Raw genomic sequence first — 21,256 nt, forward strand, 5'->3', positions numbered from 1 at the left:
CTCGCCCAGTATGGTTAACACTGAGAATTTGTATTCATTCTCAATCCAATTTGTTTTGTTTTTTAAGGAGCAGAAGAAAGCAATCCCCCTCTCTCTGTTTTCTGGGTTGTTTCTTCGTTTCCAGATAAATGAAGCCAGACATCCAATGAGGCCTTTGCTTTTTGTCCACACACCAGATAATGTGGATCCTTACTGTAATATACAAATAATAATAGATCGCCCATGATCCCAAGTGTCCATACCACTACTATTTCTGCTACTACTAATAGTATTTGTAATATTGCTTCTACTACTATTGCTACTACAATAATACTGTTACACAAATGTTTTGGGTGGCCTAATAGTTAGAGAAACCATCACCTGAAATGTCACAGGTTCAATCTCCACAACAGCTCATGTTGTGTCCATCAACAGCTGTCCAAGTCCTGTTGAAGTGTCCATGAGCAAAACTCTAAACCTCGACCTGCTCACAAACTGTAAGGCGCTCTGGATAAGAGCATCTGCTCAATTTGTAAAAATGTAGATAATAATTGCGTAATAACAAGAATCAATTTATAAATGATAACATCCAAACAAGTGAGGGCATTTAATTTGACACAGTCTGTAGCACGGTTGTCTTGGGTTTGATGATGTGTGGTGTGGTGTAAAAATTTTAGATTTGAAGATTTTAGAAGTGTGCAAATATTAAGATAATTTAAAAAAACATGTTTCATACGGTTATATGTGTATAGAATTACAGGGTTTGTGTAACTCTGCAGGCTAGCTCAGATCGTGTTATGTAGATAGGAGATTATTATCTGGAAAACCAACATGCCAAAAACATGTGAGTTGACTATCTCTATAAGCATTTGCTACTGTGAAGACTTTGAGGGGCTGCAGGTGCTGTAAATCTCCAACAATAGAATTAGAATAGAGTTAAGTGAATGTCAGACAAAAACTTTACTGTAATTGGTGACTGTGGAGCATCAAGCCAAAGCACACACCCGCAGTTGGTATAAGAAAAGACAACTGAGTGAACACTGCAGGTCTTCATGCTCAAATCTGAATTGCTGCTCATATCAGATTATTTTGGATGACTTTATATCTATTCTAGGATATAACCCATATCTGACACCAATATGAACTGACAGCGATATTGAAAAGACAGAGCAACCAGAACAAAAGATGCCACATCCATTTTTGCACCTAGGCTTCTTCCACTTGCTTCGAACACATTTCAGTTACGGTTTGTGCCTTGTGGAGTTTTGAATGAATCTGACTAAATCTCCCCAGTGATCGTTCAAGTCTGCTACATAGAGAAGCGGTGAGCATGGGGCCTGCGTATGCTCCACGTCTCAAAATGGAGATGTAGGATCATTGTGGCAACAGGATAAACCTCCCTGGTCACCCGCCGAGAGAGGAATTTGAGCCACTACCGCACGCTAAATCAGACCGATTTTATCCCTCATGTCATAAACTTAGTGAAGTGTAACAAAATACACTCTTTGTCATTCTCACCCCATGCCTCCCACATTCCTGGTCATTCAATCTTCTGCTTTTTCAGTATATATTTTATGTAAAAACACACACACAAATCTTATATCAGAGTTATTACTATATAAATCACAACAGTTAGACAGTAATCAAGGGTAGTTTTTTTAATGTGTTTAAGCCATAAAAAATATCTTTAACAAAATAAATATCCTGCAATAAAATAATCAACTTACATATATGATGCAATACATTTTAAAAAGGCTGGCGCTCAGACCATCCTACAAAAGCTATTTTATTAGTTTTACAGGTCATGTGTCATTGCTCACTGAGTGACTTAAGAGTCCTTCATTCACTCCTTCGACACTCTGATATGCAAAATGCATATGAAGAGTCCTGTTCCAAAAGGCAATACATTCAAATTGGAACGAAACACTGTATTTTATCATATGTCAACATTAAATCAACCAAGAATGTAAGTTACCTGCTAGTCTTCGGAAAAACTCCACCATGATGTGTTTTTCATTCTGTGATATCAATCATCTTATAACACTCAGGTCGGTATATCTCATTTTGGAATGAAACTCACAAATGTAAATGTCGATGTTTTACTACCTCATTTTGGAACAAAACTCTTCAAATGTTTGACTTGGCACTATTTTACACTATTTCAATAATCTCTTTCAGCATAAGGAGGTTTGAATAACAGCCTTTGTGAAAGTTCATCGTTGTTTTCCATCATTCTGTGAGAGCAATGTAATAAAAAACAGAAGCCAGCGTGAATGCAATTGAAACATCATGTCACATTCATCATCATTTTACAGGCTAGTTTTTCATTGAACGACTCTACTGTCTTCAAAATAATACACAATGTGCTGAAATGTCCTACGAGGCCTCACACAGTATCACAGAGTGGGTTTTTGGTTAAAGAGACCATCCTTCAACCGACAGCCCGGGTTCCAGGTTCTTGACCATCCAAATGTCCACGCCGCTGAAGTGTCCTTGTCCCTATAGAGGGGAGGTGGTATACTATCAAGAGGAGGTAGTATAATGCTTTGGAGGAAGTTGTATACTAAGGGGAGGTGGTATGCTGTTGAAGAAGAGGTGGTATACTACTGAGAGGTGGTATACTACCGAGGAGAGGTGGTATACTACTGAGAGGTGGTATACTACCGAGGAGAGGTGGTATACTACTGAAGGGAGGTGATATATTGTTGAGGAAGAGGTGGTTTACTACTGAGGAGAGGTGGTATACTACTGAGAGGTGGTATACTACCGAGGAGAGGTGGTATACTACTGAAGGGAGGTGATATATTGTTGAGGAAGAGGTGGTTTACTACTGAGGAGAGGTGGTATACTACTGAGGTGAGGTGGTATACTACCGAGGAGAGGTGGTATACTACTGAGGTGAGGTGTTATACTACCGATGAGAGGTGGTATACTACTGAGGAGAGGTGGTATATTACTGCAAAGAGATGCTATACTGTTGGAGGGAGGTGGTGTATTAGCAAGGAGGAGATGCTATACTGTTATACTGTTAGCTTAGAGGTTGTATACTATTGAAGGGAGGTGGTATACTACTGAGGAGAGGTGGTATATTATTGAGGAGAGGTGGTATATTACTGAGGAGAGGTGGTATATTACTGAGGAGAGGAGGTATATTACTGAGGAGAGGTAGTATACTACTGAGGAGAGGTGGTATACTACTGAGGAGAGGTGGTATATTACTGCAAAGAGATGCTATACTGTTGGAGGGAGGTGGTGTATTAGCAAGGAGGAGATGCTATACTGTTATACTGTTAGCTTAGAGGTTGTATACTATTGAAGGGAGGTGGTATACTACTGAGGGGAGGTGGTACATTACTGAGGTAGAGATAGTATACTGTTGGAGGGAGGTAGTATACTATTAAGGAGGAGGTGGTATACTATTGACGGTAAGTGGTATACTACTTAGGAGGAGATGGTATAATGTTGAAGGGAGGTGGTATACCACTAAAAGGAGGTGCTATACTACTAAGGAGAGGTGATATACTAAAAGGAGGTGGTGTACTATTGAATGGAGGGGGTATAGTGCTGAAGGGAGGTGGCACCCTGTTGGAGGGCGGTGGTATACTATTGACTATTAAGAGGTAGTATACTGCTAAAAAGTGGTAGTACTACTGAGAAGAGGTGGTATACTACAAAGGAGAGACAGTATACTACTGAGAGGAGGTGGTATACTACTGAGAGGAGGTGGTATACTACTGAGAGAGGTGGTATACTAGGGAGAGATAGTAGTGTACCACCTCCCTTAGTAGTATATCACCTCCTCTCAGTTGTATACCGAGGGAGGTGGTATACTACTAAGGAGAGATGGTATACTACTGAGAGGAGGTGGTATACTACTGAGGAGAGATGGTATACTACTGAGAGGAGGTGGTATACTACTGAGGAGAGATGGTATACTACTGATAGGAAGTGGAACACTGCTGTGGAGGAGGTAGGATACTGTGGGAGTTTGCTATACTGTTGAGAGGCCAGTACATTTCAGTGGTATTTTGGCTGATATTTGATTATACTGTACATGCCCAGAGAAAGATCATATATGCTGTGAATATACTACAGTGTACAGCTTTTTTTTATGTATAAAAGATATAAACACTGATGCTACTGTAATGTCCTTCTATTACAGCCCAACATCTTGGCTCAATACTTTAACATGTTGAATTTGAGTTGGTAATTTTTGTCTTCACCCGATCATATGTCACTTATACATGCTAACAAGAATTAATAACTCTGTAAAGGTGCTAACAGGCATAAATAGACTGGCAGCAATGCTAGACTGTAGACTGTACCCAGAGGGATCTACAGTATGTACAATAGGCACTGCCGTGGTGTTTTACTATGCATTCTTGTGAGAATAGATTGCCCCAAGGACAATAACACATTTTCTTTGCACACTGGTATAAGACAGATATATTATTATCCACATTCTGACAAAAATCTTAGCCGCTATAAAGCTTCAGGAATAAGATGACTGACCAACGACCACAAGCCACACCTTATCGCTCTTGTCATGTGAAAACCTTGTAACCCCAAGTTTGGTTATTTTCATGTTATACTTCATCTGAAGGATTATACTGTCTGAAAGGGTTGAGAAAAAATGTACCATCCTTGGGTTTATAAAACCTTTTAAAACCCCATTGGATAAACTAAAAAATGCATGGAAGTCAAACTAAAAATAAAGCTGCTTTTCTCCTGAAAAGCTGACAGTATGGAGATGTGAGGTTTTCACAAGACAGCACACTGCGGATTAGAAGCAGATTTCACAGCAACTGTATAGGAAGAATTTATTGTTATTAATGTAATTTAATACCAGAAGTAATACATTTCTGGAGCCTCTTCCCCCAAGGCTATAGAAGTCTTTTGGCTGCAGCTTCAGCTCAAGTGTTTTCCGTGTCTCAACTCTACAAATCAATTGGAAAACAGCTGCAGGGAGGCAGGGGGGCGGACCGGTTAGAGGGATCATCCAGTAACAGAAAGGTCACTCCGTCCCTCCCTGCTGAGGTGTCTATGAGCAAGACAGTGATTTGTTATATGTAGCTCTGGATCAGAGAATCAGCTGAAAGACCGAATTAAAAGAGGTGAACTGGTCGCGGGTCCTATTCTAAAATACTTCATGATTACACACCAATGTAGCCCCATTCACCATCATTTACATAACATACACACACACACGTTTTAGATTTCCAAACTGCCATCAGAGCAGCCAAACAACCAAAAAGGGTCCATTTTTGTTATTCCTTATGCATAAAGGACATCCATTCAAAATAGCCAACACTATTTTTCTGCCTCCTCTGCCTCTCTCTCTCTCTCTCTCTCTCCTTTTCTTCATCTCGCTCTCTCGCTCTCAGGTCTGGTGTTTGTTGAGTGTGTGTCGGTTCCTTTTTTCCCAGAATGCAGCGTTGTATCTCCTCTGCTGTTTGGTGGTCTTCCTCTTGACTGATGCATTCTCCCCTCTGGGAAGAAAAAAGATGGAAAAACAATATCAAAGTTAGTGAAAGAATGTGTGTGTGTGTGTGTGTGTGTGTGTGTGTGTGTGTGTGTGTGTGTGTGTGTGTGTGTGTGTTCTAGTTTGGGTGTGTTTACGTCTCATTATTCTGTGTGTGTCCTACTCTCTGCATCTGTGTGTGTCTTCTCTGCATTTCTAGGTCTTACTATGTGTGTGTATGCATTCTAGTCAGTGTGTGCGTGCGTGTGTGTGTGTGTGTGTGTGTGTCCTTACTCTGTGTGTGTTTGAAGGGCAGAGCAGAAGTGGATACACTCGGCGTCCTGTGTGTCTGTGCAGAGACATCGGCCCAGCTCCCTCCTGAGTCGGACAGAACCGACTCCATAAGGAACCACCTGGCTGGAAGACAGAAGAAGAAGAAAAAACACCTCCTTACACTCTTATATATCATCAATCTGTGAGTTATGTTGTGAGTGATTGTTTTGGTGAACCCATTGTCCCTCAACCTGCCTCATCTACTTCTACTTCATCTAGTGATTTCCTACATTTCCCAGAATGCCCTGCTCCAACCATCAGAGAACGTTCCTGGACTTGTTGTATCCAGCTGTGGGTTATACATTCCGTCCCATTCTCGTGAATGCGATATCTCAGGAACGCCTGGAGGGAATTTCTTCAAATTTGGCACAAACGTCCACTTGGACTCAAGGATGAACTGATTCGATTTTCGTGGTCAAAGGTCAAAGGTCAAGGTCACTGTGCCCTCACGTCCGTCCCATTCTCATGAACGCGATATCTCAGGAACGCCTGGAGGGAATTTCATTACATCTGGCACAAACGTCCACTTGGACTCAAGGATGAACTGATTAGAATTTGGTGGTCAAAGGTCAAGGTCACTGTGACCTCACAAAAGACGTTTTTGGCCATAACTCAAGAATTCATACGCTAATTATGACAAAATTTCACACAAATGTCTAATAGGATAAAATGATGAAGTGATGACATTTTATATCCAAAAGTTCAAAGGTCAACTTCACTGTGACATCATAATGTTTTGCTTACCACTGTAGCTGAGAAAACGATCTTGGGTCATTCTACAAAAACGGTGGAAGTGCTGTCACTTACTTTTGCAGACACCAAAATCCTTTAAGTTGACCTAATAATCAAATTAATTATATATGTTCAATAAATAAAGACTGTCCTTGCAATGATAAAACAAAATTTATTGGCGGAGGCATACAACCGCGAGGCGGTTATTTCTAGTCTGATATCAAACCTCATTGTAGCTGCTGGAAATATCTGGAGGTGACGTCACCTCGTCTACGATTGGCCAGTTATCCACAGGAATAAGAAGAATATACCAAACAACAAAATAGACCCAGCAATGCAAGGTACATTGCAAATAGCTGTTTATGTGTTTCAGGGTAGATTTTCCCGTAAATTCCTGCTTCTTCAAACCACTTGTCACAACTATTTTGTTCCGGCCGTGGCCGTACCCCCAGAAGATTCCCTAGTGTTTCCTTGTGTTTCCCCTTCCCTGTGTTCCCAGTGCTCCCCTGTCTGTCTCTCTCTCTGTCTATGTTTTGTTTGTGTGTGTATTGGCGTGGGCGTGGTCTCCCTTCCTCGTTCTCCCGGCTCCCGGCTCTGCTCATCCTGCACACCTGTCTGCAATCAGCTCATCACCTCTCCCAGTCTGCTCACCTGCCTCTCATCATCTACCCCGGCTCTTCAACCATTCTTCACCAGATTGTTGTTTCAACCTCAGTAGTAGATACGCTTCCAGGCCAACTTAGTTTGGGTCCCTCCTGTGTCCGTAACATATTTATATATAGAAATTCATGCAGTGTTTGTTGTTGGTTCCTAAAATGCAGCCTGAAGCCAGTTTTCTTCACAATACTTCCATGTTGTCAAAACCATTCTGCTGCAGCTTGTTCCTGTCACACTGGTGGCATTTGAGGCATGAGAGTCCCCAAGAGGCTGCAGTCAGCTCCACCAATCTGAAGTAGTCAAACCTAATGTATTGTTTTAATATATTTTTTTTAATAATTCTCCACCTTTTCATCATACACAAATACAGCTGTTTGCACATCGTGTTAATCCAGGAATACATACTTTTTTGTACATTTTCATTCGTAGATTTTAACGTCCGATGTCTTACCTTGATGCTTTTATGTAATATAAAATTTTAAAAAATTACTGTCTTTTTCTATTTATTTTTTACTTATTTTTCTCTCTTGTTTTTGTAAAGCAATTTGTAACTGCATTTTGATAAGTGCTATATAATGTTTATATAGCCCCCATTTGCTATAGTCTTATTTATATCCTACTCTATTTTGATGTATCCTATTACTACTTGCTGCTGCAACAATCCAGTTTCCCCATGGGGATCATTAAAGTTTAATGTAATCTAATGTAATCTAATACTAGCCTTTAGTAAGTTCGACCAATCATGCAGCACACTAGCAAAAATGAAAGTCTAATCTGTCCAAGTTTACAACATTGGATCATTTCTAGAATATGAGAAACCCAAATAGGATCAAATCAAAACATTATAGTCGAATCTTAAACTTTACAACCAAGGCGATTAATTAGCTAATTAGATGCATTAGTGTGTGTTGGGTCTGGCCACTGCTGTACCATTACTGCAACACTAATGAAATGTGACCAGGCACTCGCTATAAACAGCCAGATGAGCGTTTCTTTTACTGCAGCCATAATGGCTCTGCAGTCGCTGCGAAGCGGCCGGCTCCTGGTGCCAACTGGTGCCAACTGGTGCCAACTGGTGCCAGTGTGACCGCCGTAATGGCTCCCAGCCAGCCTGCTGCAGGTTACAGGGGGATACCGCTGGATTTTCGGGGGAGGTTAACTAGACCACAGGGAGAACTGCGAGCAGATGCCAGTGGCTTAACAGAAACTACATTTATGTCGAAACGGGGGTATACCTTAAAATAAAAAAAAAGGTTTATATCTCGACTGTTTGAAGAATCATTGTTTGCGTTGCATATTTGAACTAGGCGATGCTTTTCCCACTTCAGAAAAGATGAGCAGTTTGATTTTTTAGTTTCCATCCAATTCTGACAGATCATTTTGTCATGATCACAATGTTGCAAGGCTCTGTGTCTGAGAATTTGTATTTATTTTTTTAATCAAACGGCCACACATCTGGGTCCCATACACACTTTGTGGCCGGTGATAAAATGTGAACCTTTCATCTCACAGCCCTGCCTCCGCTCCCTGCCTCCCTCTACCAGCACTCTCCTGGCTTCCCTCTATGCATTTTTGCAATTTTTATTTCTTTCCCTTACAACTCTCTTTAAACTTGTATGTCGTTACATAACTGTTGGCTAGTTTTTTCTTCTCTCTCTCTCTATCTCTTTACATATTACCATACTATTTCATGCAAAATTTACAGTGTGTCACTAATGTGTGTTTTGTGTACCTGCCCTTGTCATATAGGTAAACTTATCCGCAGAGGGGAAATATTGTTTGGTTATATCCAGTAAAAAGACAATGGACATCCACATTATTACACACAATATACACAGTAATAAATGACCACTATATCATAAAATACACGGGTTAGTTAGGCAATGTTATGGCTCCATTGCACCAAACCCCTGCTGGCCAAATCTATTCTATTTACCTGCTGTGGCAAGTTTTATTGCTGAGTTTTTATTGAGTGAAGAAAATGAGGTTTTATATCTTGCCATATAATTCTGCATTGCAAAATTCAAGCATGTGAGATTGCTCAAATGAAATGTAAACTGCAGGGGGTGGGAGGGGTCTGTTTTTTAAAATAATAATGTCTGTATACAGCTGTGCAAACCCGTTAACTCTGCTTGCCATATTAATAATTCTCAATATTTTTCCCTGGTACTTTCCGCACATGTTTCAGATGACACAAATTATTCCAAATAACATAAAAACAGTGCGTGACAGATCTATAAAACAACTCCAGAGGACAGCAGTCATTAAAACCTTTTAAGTTTGCCTGAGTAAAACATCCTGCACTTTGTTGTCTGGCTCAGTGTGCAGCACTGGAAGGGACTTTGGGTAAAAGTTCCTTCAAATGGCAGATGTTCTGTATGAATTGAGTTGAGACTCCAGTGTTTTGATATCCAGGAAGAGTCTTGATGTTGTCTGTCAACCTCATTAAATGACATTGCCTTTTTGGAAGGAAGAAATCCCTCATCTAACGTGACTCAGAATGAAACTTATTAAAATCATGCTGATAGAACGTGGCTCTGCAACAACATTATTTCTGTACCATAACAGAAAAGCTCTGGTAATACATTTGCTAGGACAAATCGTGTTTGCGGTCATATTTTGTGGTTTGTTTTACAACTACTCAGGTCCCAGGCGGGTGGGGTTTACCACAGTGGACAACATGAATGTGGAAAAGTTAAAGCTGCAATAAGCAATATTTTCTGACCACTAGAGGGCGACAGAAACCGCAGCACATTTGTAAATAACACACAGCAAAGCCACTGCACTACGGAGGGCTACTAAGGACAAACCTTGCAAAGCATCATGCATAAAGGCTAACAGCTAAGCTAACCGTACCTATGGAGAAGTGTCACCGGTTACCAGTCTCACTTTGACAGAACTTTCTCCTGCTGACAAGTGAAGAGGCAGGTAGCAAGTTTACTAGTTTAACAAGTTTACTTGCACGCTTCATCGATTCCGCCATTATGAGACATTTAATATAGGAAGGAGCCAAGCTAGTTTTAAAAAAAATGAAAAGCTACTGAATGAACCGGGCGGAGCTTCGTTCAGGAGCAGAATTTGAAAACAAGCTTTAGAAAAGAGGAGAAAACAGCAACACAGCTGCTGCTGTGTGGATATTGGTTTATATCATTATGGCTCAATGAAATGTCCACATAGCACATTAGTTTCAGGATTGGTTAGAAGGTCTGATATCACTTACTGCAGGTTGAAAACAGGGCAGAGCTGAACAGAACAGAACATTCAATTTAGTGAAATAGCATTTGCAAATAATTTGGTCACACTTTATATGGCTAGTCTAATGTTGATACTCAACTTACTATGAAGTGACTAATGTGTCACTAAAAAGTCTGCTGAGGTTCAGGTGATACAATAGTGTGAAAAGTAATCTGTAGATATTCAATGTCTGGGTTAGAGTTAGGTAAGGTAAAGTTAGGTAAGGTAAGGTAAGGTAACCTTTATTATCCCAATGGGGAAATTTGGGCAGTCAAGGTGAGAGGCAAACTAACAAATTAAGACACAAACAATTTAAAACACAAGCAGCAAGTTAAAACAGTAAAGTAAATCAATAGATAATATGTAGAGATGCAGCAGATGGGCAGTCACACTTGATCATCTACTTTTTGTCACCTGATAACTGAGTATCAACATTTGACTATCCACATAATGTGTTACAAATCATGTTTATGCTTGATATGTCACTGCTTGTTCGTGAGTCGGATCCGGATCCGCTCCAAAATTTAATGGGTTCTTCCTTGGCCCATGCTACATCCTTCCACCAAGTTTCATGAAAATCGGGCCAGTAGTTTTTCCGTAATCCTGCTAACCGAAAACATTCCCGGCACCGAAAACATTTCCTCCTTGGCGGAGGTAATAACGCAAGAAGTGGGTTTAAGAGAACAAGACACATCAGTTGAAGCAGGTATTACCTACTATTTCCTTGTGTGATTTTGAAAATCTAACAGAAAGTGTCTAACAAAAAGTCGCAGAGAGAAACTTTCAAAGCAGAGATATTTTGACGCTAAAGTTCAAAGCAGCAGTTTCTAACGCCCCTCGCCTATAGCTCCCATGTTTGAAACAAATAACTTTATTTTTAGTTGGGTCTGCTGCTAAACAACACACAGCACGGAGGACGCTGTCGCCCACACACTTTAGTGGGCAGTTAGTCACGGTAGGCATCGCCACTGCTGTTTAAAACTCCTTCATGATGAGGCAGGAAGATTGCATTTTACCACACTGCTAAGTTTAGACTAAACCAACAATCTGAGACTTAGTGAGAGGGTCCCACCGCTGCAGGAGCTGTTTTTGGCTAATCACTGGAAGCTATTTTGGTGACACCTCTCTCTCTCTCCCTCTCTCTCTCTCCCACTCTCTCTCTCTCTCTCCCCATCTGTCTCTCTTTCTCTAGCCCTCAATTTAATTCAATTCAAATGCGCTTTATTAGCATGACAGGAAAGAAACCTATGTAGACAACAGATGACAAGTAGTAATTAAACAAAAAACAATAAATAGCAATGTTATCAGCAGTGATATAATAAATTATCAATGTCCTCCCTGTCCTTCCTTTCTCTCTCTCACTTTATTTTGGCCAAACATTGAAATAGTTGAGAGAGAGAGAGAGAGAGAGAGAGAGAGAGAGAGAGAGAGAGAATATAAATGTCTTTTGCGTACGTTCTGTAGTCTGATTTCTTCAATCTGTACCACCTCAAGTCTATCAAGTCTATCTTGTTATTTTTCTACTTTTCTATCTTTATAATTTTTCATGAAGGGAGAAAGTTAGAAATTTGGTGTTTAGAAGAGGCAGAAGAAAAAGAAATCACACACCAAAAACGATTACGTCTGAAATTACTGAAAATTCGCACAAGATTATTATTATTATTATCAAGGGACGTTTCTCTTCCCCAACCTACGGAAGGTATTTCACACTGGAATTTTTACTTTTCAAACTACAAACATGGCAGATTCGCATGGGATTAAAATCACTGAGGATTTCCTCAGTTATTTCAAATCGCTTCACGTTCCCAGGTGACATTAGTCCCGTGTGAACTGGGCTTATGACGTACTTCTAAAGGTAAAGTGTTGTACTAACTTTGCTTTGGCAATGCTGATTCTCTTCCATCCATGGTATAAAAAGCTTACTTGGATTGAAGAAGCCTAGTTGAATTGAAGTGACAGATTTAAGGAGTTAATTGGCTGTGGGAAGATCAGGGAAGAACCACAGTGATTTCAGACCCAGCTCCTTGTGGTCTCCTTTGGTGGGTTCATGTTGAAGGGTTAAACAGGCTATTTAGAAACAGCGAGAGGAAACATGGCGGAAATTACCCTTCGTTAGGAAAGGTGCGCTTTCTTATTAGCTGCACCACATCTAACTGCTTACTCATTGCTTGTGCATACTGAACTAAAATGAAGTTAACTGCCGCCAATTGTGAAGGTAGCTGTGTGCCTGTTTCCTATTTGAGGCTAGGCACTAAAAAATATAAAGAGTTTCGCTGGATAATGAGAAAGTGGCTCCCGCCCTACAGAATGACTGCTGAGATGGATTTAAGATGCATATTGGAGAAGCATTTGAGTTTAGAGCTACTTTGAAATAATAATCCGCAACATTTTCTTATAAATTAATGTCTCTTAAGTTACTTTCTGTCACTGATAGATATGACAACAACAACAACAGTGATTTAATTTATATCCAGTTAATGAAAGCTTTTACATTTGCTGTTTTAAACACCTGGAAACCTGGAAAAATCAGGTGACAGTTTTTCAGGTAACAATTTTTTTTTTAACTAAAATGGATAGATATAGGCATGTTGAAATCTTTGAATTAAACCTTTCATATGTGCAAACAGCATGTCAATCAATACATTTTTTACACATTTTTCAACACTATTGCTAGTGTGTTGTGTGATGAAACGGTTATCAATATAACCCTTCTACCCTGAAAATACTCAGTGTGGTGCTCAAACATTCTGGAAAAAAATTCCATGATTCTGTTTCTTCTTCATAAACCACGATGAAGAAAAACAATTTCATTAAATTGAACCCTCTCCCATCTGTGGCTCTGATTTCCGCAAATCAAACCCATCCCTGCGTGCTTTGAACTCATCACCATATTGTGTTTCCATGACTTCCTCCTCAACAAACCCTGGCTTCGTTTAGTGGCGTTACAACACTGCATATTTTATCATACTGCATATTTTATCATACAGTATATTTTATCATACAGCATATTTTATCATACATCCCATATGAGGGGAGACATTTTCACATCAGTTTCATTCCATAGACTAACGCTACATTTCTATTTTGAAAGTGATGTTTGTTGCTTAGTAATTTACACATGTAACATATATCATCTATTGTGTAAGCAGAAATATTAAGATAACAAATATTCATTACAAATTATGCTAATTGCTCAATATATATTTTTTTTTCTCTACTTAACCTCTTTTTACTCTTTTATTTGGTCCAACTATTTTATTACTGTTAACTGCTTAGCTTTGTATGTCTATCATTTTGCTCTTTGGTTTTTTGCATGAAAGGTGCTATACAAATACAGTTATTATTAATATGTTAACAATGGAACTAATTATATTATCTAAAATGCCAGTAACTTCTAAGCAGTGGTGTTAAGCTAACTACTAAGTGAAGTTAATGTCCATTCATTGTTGCATATTTAAATAAATAACAGGTTATATCATCTACAACTTTCCAATCTTATACGCAAAGGTTCTTTAGATAATTAATAACTTCAATAATAATCTGTAGTGTGGATTGGTGGATGTCTTACTTTAGTCTTGGTGGACCAGCAGTAAGAGTTGGGAACTGAAACCCTCCCATCACCACATGGGTTCAAGGAAGAAAAACGATGGGAAAATACCACCAAAATACCACCAACCACCAGACAAATTGTGGCTGTGGCTGGAGAGTTTGTGCTTTATCTGCCACTTTGACAGGTAGCCAACAAGTTTCTTTTTTATTCACATTTTAGGCATTTAGCTGACGTTATCCAGGCCGACTTCAGCGTCTGGTTCAAGCACAGTTCAACAGGACAGTAAAACCACAGTTGCACTGACTGTTAATGTTGATGGGCACACACTGGATGCTGGCTGTCCTTTCCATTGGAGCACAGGAGCTCCATTAAGATAGAAGAAGGCAAAAATCCAGTGGCTGTGATCAGACAGGGCGCTTTATTCTCCTCATCGCTAGTGAGCAAGAACTCAGAGGACACAAGGAGCGTTGCATCAGTCTCATTGGTGTGTAACACAAAGTTTGATGATTTGACGATGACTTTCAAGCTAGTGTTAGCTAGCTAACCTGACGTAACAAAGCAGATAACGTTGTTGAAAATAAAAAGGGACAAGAGAGCGTGGGTACATGACATGCTCTTGGGGAGAACAGAGCATGGAGAGTTTAATCATCTTGTTCAAGAGCTTCGCTAAGATAGAAACTCTTTCAAGGACTTTTTTGCATTGACGTAATGTACTGTGCGGCTAAAGTTGAGACTTGTTTAACTTGGAGGACGATGCTGCACAACACCCTACGTCCACAACACACAGCACATAGTTGGGAGGAGATGCGCGCCCGCTGCGACCTCACCATTGAAAACAACCGTAAAAAAGGTGCAGGCGCCTTCAAAAATGCATCCTATGTGATCCCAGCCTAAAGAAGCTAAGGATCCTGTGTCTGCCTTCTGTTTTACAGGCAACAAGGTCTCTCTTGGCCCAGGACAGAGGAGATGTAAATTTTCTTTGAAAACAAAGAGAGGCCCTTTGGATCTTTCAGTTCAAAGGTCTTTACCCAGATGGAATAAAAGAGGAATTTCATTTTAAATATTTCCTTTAGATGTTTTTAAATGCCATACTGTTTCTGACTGTGAGATGGGATTCATGTGGAACCCTACCGTGCCTCCAACAGCAGCTGATAGCAATTATATCTTTTTTTTAAATACTGTCATCTGATTGGTCCATGGGTTCTAAAGAATACATTTTGGATGTCACTGAACATATTTATTGTTGCCATGGCTATTGCAGCAGGAACACGTTTAATATTGAAGCTTCATCGATTGTTCTCCAAGAGTAGAGTCATTGTTTTTCAATTGCTTTTGTTTTTTTTCTATTCTAAAAACTGAAATAGTGAAAGTTGCTTTTAGCTTGGAATCCAGCCACTGTGTCTGAGCGCCTCCCAGCTACTGTTGCAGAGAAAAAGTTACAAATTCCTTGGGGGATTTTTCTCTCTCATGCACAGATTATTGATTGCCTCTCTTCTTTCTACAGTGTTTTTTGTTTTTTTTTTAAGTCGAGATGAAATGAAAAATGCATTTTTAACCCTTTTAGATCACATTCCCGGTCATATTGTGCACCTATTTAACAATATATGCAAAAAAAATACAAAAAATCAATTTCTTTGTATTCTTATATCAAAATCCAATCATGTTTTCTTCCTGTAAAACAAAATATGCCATGTGCTTACGTAAGCATGAACCAACCAGTGTCAACCAATAATATCATGACATCCACCCATCAATCATTCTTCAGCCTCTAGCTAGCCACACCGCTCATATAAAACCACACTTCACCGTTTCTGGGTCGTAGCTGACAGAGCAGTATGGAGAGAGATAGGAAGAGATGTGTGTTTGGATATCAGTGGGCAAAAACTTTGTTTTCATTTCCAAAACAATGTCGCTGAGGTCTAATTCATTCATCTCTACCTTGTCCTCCTCCTGATCTAACAACAGGTGAGGGAGGTGTGTGTGGAGCCAACAGTCCTCTGTAGCTCCGTTTCTCTCTGTAGCTCCGTATCGCGCTAAACTCTAAGCTCCGCCCACTGTTTAGTGGTCCAATCAATGCGAAGGATTTGATTTAAATCCCTCTTGTAACTGTACACCGCTCAAATATTCTGTTTCACTGGGAAATACGTCACAGTACAGAAGCTAAAGACGCTCTAACTTCTGTTTCAGTGGGACTTTAAATCATCATATTTTATCACTGTGACTTTTTTTTTTATCACTATGCTCCCATGTTGTTATCACTGTCTAAATAAACCTCCTCTCCATGGATCTGTTGGCAGGAAGCTCACCTGGGGGTGTTCACCCAGACGATGCCGATGTGGCAGAAGTAGACACACTCCTTGTCTTTGTGGTTCTCACAAGAGCACCGCTTCTCCCGCCGGTGGGCCTTGTGGGTGAGCTGCGCCAGGGGGCCCTCCTCCACCGTGGGGCCCTCCTCCACCGTGGGTCCCATCACAGAGCTGGTGTAGGCTGGAAAGCACAGGTGGGAAAAGAGTCAATTTGATATTGATTTTTATTGTTTTAGTATTGATTGTTAGCTATAGAATTATATTGCTCTTGTTGCATCAAAACGTTAAACTGCCATAAAGTCAAGTTTTCAGGAATTTTGTAAATAGCCTTCTTTTCTGACAGACAGTAATGTAGATCTTCAAATTATGTCATGGGGTTTGAATGGATTTCATGGCCCTGGGACTTGCTCTACCTATAAAGAACCATAAAACCCTAAAATTGTCTTTATCCCATGTGGTTTTGATTGCGTTTTGCTTTTTGTATACTGTTGTACATTATCTGTTGACGAATGCTATGTTGTCTTGATGCTGGTTTCCTGGACACATTTTCCTTTAAAAATAAATTCTTAATGTCAGTGGGGCTACTTCTTTACATAAAGGTTAAATATAAAAATAAAGTAAGTAAGTAAAGATAGCAAAATCATTGAAAGTGTAGTTAGGAGGTTTTTCTGTGACAACAGCAATATTATATCAACACTCGAGTAGGGCTTTTTGGACAAAACGGAATCCAAAAGTGGATCTGAAAGCCCTGAAGTGATGACACTTCAAAGGTCTATTGTTCTTCATGGTAAACTCCGCCCCTCTAGCACCTAACATGAAACAAACCAAGCGGTGCCAAATACTACTTGACTCAAGTCTGCCCACCAAGAAAAATTGATCGCACTGACAACCACCAGACTAGAACAGATAACCGTTATACTGCAACACCTGTGTCTGGCCTGAAGCTGCACACACACACACACACACACACACACACACACAGAGAGAGACTCTCACAGAAAGAGAGATTAGATTTACACACCAGGCATGCCTGCACACATGTACATATATGCACCTAAAACTGCATCCGTACACACACACACACACACACAGAGAGACTCTCACAGAAAGACAGAGATTAGATTTACACACCAGGCATGCCTGCACACACACACACACACACACAGAGCCCATAAACCTCACAGAGCCCACAGAGACCGCCTTTGATCCAGTTCTCAGACATGGAGTACACATAGGGGAATGTTGGGGTGTCTACCATGGGATTACCACACACACATAAACAACACCTCAACACCCTTTTCTCACCATAAATGGTACAAGTCTGTTCTTTATGTTGCTGCATTAACATGGCATCCCAGAGTATCAAGGCTGTTATTTGTCTTAAATCTCCTAAGAAGTTGTTATTTGTCCAAGATGTTCGTCTCTCAGCTTTCCCCGTCCAGGATGTCATGTTGCACCGGCTTCATTCAGTATTTACATGTTGGGCGTTGTTCTTATCCAGAGTGACTGGATAAACACTGCAAAGCTTCAATTCCTAGATCATCAGTGTTACAAGCAACCAGTGGTGAAGAGGTAAAAGGTCAGAGGTCAGAAAATAAACAAAACTGTTAAAGGAATAGTTCACCCAAAAATGAAAATTCAGTCATTATCTACTCACCCCCATGCCGATGGAAAGTCGGGTGAAGTTTCTTAGTCCACAAAACAGTCCTGGAGCTTCACAGCAAAACAGCGTTGCAGCATTCTCCTAAACAACCGAAGTTGCTGGGGACTTGTCTTAAAACGTAAAAAAAACAACTGAAAATGTACGCGCCTTTGAGCTCGTGCACCCACTTCAGACGAGGTGCGCGCTAACGTGAGCGCTTTGAGCTCAGCGGCTACCGTGAAGATTTCGGCTAAAAAAAGGCTGTAAATGACGTCTTTTCAAGTCAACTTGGTTATCTCGGGGCTTCCGGAGACTTGGATTACGCCGGACGAGCTGTATGGAGCCATTTTATGGGTTATTTTCGGTTGGTTTTTTTACGTTTTAAGACAAGTCCCCAGCAACTTCGGTTGTTTAGGAGAATGCTGCAACGCTGTTTTGCTGTGAAGCTCCAGGACTGTTTTGTGGACTAAGAAACTTCACCCGACTTTCCATCGGCATGGGGGTGAGTAGATAATGACTGAATTTTCATTTTTGGGTGAACTATTCCTTTAAGATATATGTAATTTATAACAAATGAGAAAATATGGCAATATGAAGACAAAAATGTGAATTTACAGTACAGATACAATGTGTAAAATGTACAATGTCTGCCACATACTTGCAGTCAACACATTTCAAGCATTCAGTTCAGCCTCTTATCCGAACCGTCTCTCAGTGAGTGAGTGGACAGGGGGTTAAGTGCCTTGCTAAAGGGCGGCTGGTTGCTGACGGACACACACCTGTGGAGGTTTTCTAAGCACCAGACCGATGTGTTCACCCGTCTGTTCCGGCGCCAGACAGACGGATCTATCAGCGGCTCTGACTCCTGCCAGACAGACATCATTACTGTCTAAAGCACAAGATCATGAGTGAAAATAATGTAGCTACTGTTCTCCTTGGCCTCAAATTCACCGTGACGTTTTTTTTAGGAGACTTGACATGGACTGATGAGGGAAAGCCAAACCCGCTGACGTTATTTTCCCCCCTTTTATCAGTGCAGCAGCTGTCTGTGTTATCTATAGATTTGACAAAAACGGTGTAGGAAAGTGAGAATTTACCTACTTACCATCCATATTGTTAAATATAATCTTAATAACCTGTCTACTTTATTACAATGATTGTGATTTGTTGCCATGGAAACTACCTGGCTATACCGCTTTTACTGAGGTATTTTCCTAAACCTTGAATGATTTAGATTTTTAAAAAAAGCATTAACCGAAAATTCACATGCATTCTTTCTCCTTCACATTTATACAGTAGGCTATGATGGCCTGCTGTTCAGAGCGACCGTCTTGCAACCCGCAATGCCCCAAGTGAAAAGGAAAAAGGACCATAGTTTCACACAAATTCAAAACAATACACTCACACAGTTATGAAAAGGGCAGTGAGCTGGATAAAGGGGAATCTGTTGACACATCAGCTGAGACGGGCCAGGAATGTCAGCCAAACACAATTACTGTCTAAAGATACAAGATAGCTGTTGGTAATAACGCACCGTCCTCCATGTCTCCCCTGAAAATGAAGTTTCCACCCAAAATGTGGAAGGAAATAACACAAAATTACAAAAACAAATTGAGACCTACTGCACCGTTACGTACTTGATTTTCTATATTTTAGAGGTATGAAATCAACTTTGTAATGATTTTTACATAGCTCTTGTGGAAATGAACTCTTAAGATTACAGATCAGAGGTTATTGCCCTAACCTCACACAACCTCCTGGTCTGGAGGTCTTCTTGCAGCACGAATCATCTAGAGCAAACAAAGCCTTCCAGATGGTTTGCAGGGTTACTCTCTGCACCGCCAAGCCAAACTCAGACTGAGGTGTTTTGTGCTGATGCAGAAGAGAATGCTATGGGTTTTAATCCAGTTGGCACAGAAATGCTACGGTTTTCATCCACGGTCCTCATATATCCTCCAAAACACACACACACACACACACACTTCTGCAGTATCCTTTCTCACAGGATGGTCAGAGCGCTGGGGGGTTTGCCTGTAGTGCAGCCTTGCTAGAGGGCACACTGGACTAAAGAATCAGGCTTGTGAGTGGAACGGTGCTGGTTCAAATCCCCAGACTGGCTGGGGAAATGTAGGTGGTGAAAATTAATGAGTGACGCTCTCTCCTCCATCCACAGTTACGTTATAAATGCCCTGGAGCAAAGGCACTTAAAGGTCCCATATTTTACACTTTCCAGTGTTTTATTCTGTGTCTTGAGGTCCATTCAAAGCTGTGTGTGTGGTGTCATGTACCAAAAACACTCTCAATCCATTTCTCCACGTTCATTTTCCAGCATCTCTCTGAGCCTTACCAAGAACAGGCTGTTTCTGTCGCCGTGTCTTTAAGACTCATTAATATTAACGACCCCTCTGTTCCGATTGGCTAACCGTTTCAAGAGTGAAACGTGAGACGCCGCGGCCCGGCGGCTACAGGTAGGGAAAACTCTCCGGTAATAAACAATGACAACCGCTCGACCGCTTTGAAAAAAACACTTTGTTAGTCTATTATTTCTTACAGAAATGATAATGAGCGAACCTTTGTGACGCCACAAAGTTACGGAAGTCCAAACGGCTCGTTTAGAGGCTCGCTTTTCTAATATGGATTTAGATGGTGATTGTGCGTTTTGATACTTTCACCATGTTTAGATAGACCATCCAACTCCTTTATAATCAAAGAGGCAAGAGGAATCCTGTTTTACACTATATGGGACCTTTAAAGTCACAATGAAATTAAAAATGACTTTTTCAGGGGCGTTCTGGTGGATCAGTAGTCTGAGGCGTAAATGTAACCACAACGTCCTGGGTTCAAATCTGACCTGGGACCTTTGTCGCAAGTCATCCCTTTCTCTCCTATAGTCATTCCTGTCTCTCTAAACTTTGAACTGTCTAATAAAGGCAAAAATGCCCAAAAAATAATCTTTTCCACCTTGTGAGATAATTCTCCATATCATAATGTACACTTATTTAACAAATTGACAAAAGAGTAAAAAATATATATATTTTCTTGCATTTTTATATGAAAATTCCATTACTTTTACTTTTTTAGAATTTGTATTTTTAGTGGTTCAAGTAAGCGTACATACATTTCCAACCAATATAACATTGCAGATTTTTGAACAATCCCCCCTCTCATACAAAACCTGTAACTTCACAACTGTCAAACAGACACAAGTGTCAGCAGCAGGGTACGCTGGTGCATTTTGGGGTGTTCACCCCCGAAAACCCTGTTTCCTTATCCTAAGACTCCATGGCTGTGTCCCAGTGGCTGGAATTTATTCATTTTGAAGAATCCAGAATTTGTGAAGCTCCGGGTTATGAAAGATGCCA

The 21,256-nt window shown here is 40.4% G+C and overlaps 1 protein-coding gene across 1 annotated transcript; it reads right to left on the bottom strand.

Annotated features, from left to right (window-relative positions):
• Positions 1-5,359: 5,359 nt before the first annotated feature.
• On the bottom strand, positions 5,360-20,789 carry LOC144542737 (uncharacterized). The gene is made up of 4 exons (XM_078289776.1): positions 20,746-20,789; positions 16,253-16,423; positions 5,735-5,857; positions 5,360-5,468 (listed from the first exon to the last, which is right to left on the bottom strand). The coding sequence occupies exons 1-4, from the start codon at positions 20,787-20,789 to the stop codon at positions 5,360-5,362; spliced, it is 447 nt and encodes a 148-aa protein (XP_078145902.1).
• Positions 20,790-21,256: the final 467 nt, after the last annotated feature.

The sequence above is a fragment of the Centroberyx gerrardi genome, chromosome 18, assembly GCF_048128805.1.
Source record: "Centroberyx gerrardi isolate f3 chromosome 18, fCenGer3.hap1.cur.20231027, whole genome shotgun sequence".
In the NCBI taxonomy this organism is placed as follows: Eukaryota; Metazoa; Chordata; class Actinopteri; order Beryciformes; family Berycidae; genus Centroberyx; species Centroberyx gerrardi.

Bases quoted from the DNA above. Each gene is read 5' to 3' on its own strand.
- LOC144542737 (XM_078289776.1), bottom strand. From the start codon at position 20,789: ATGACTATAGGAGAGAAAGGGATGACTTGCGACAAAGGTCCCAG. The intron at 5,858-16,252 runs GTGAGCTTCCTG...TCTGTCTTCCAG, and splicing joins GTCTGGGTGAACACCCCCAG to CCAGGTGGTTCCTTATGGAG. The intron at 5,469-5,734 runs GTAAGGACACAC...TTTTCTTCCCAG, and splicing joins GCCCTTCAAACACACACAGA to AGGGGAGAATGCATCAGTCA.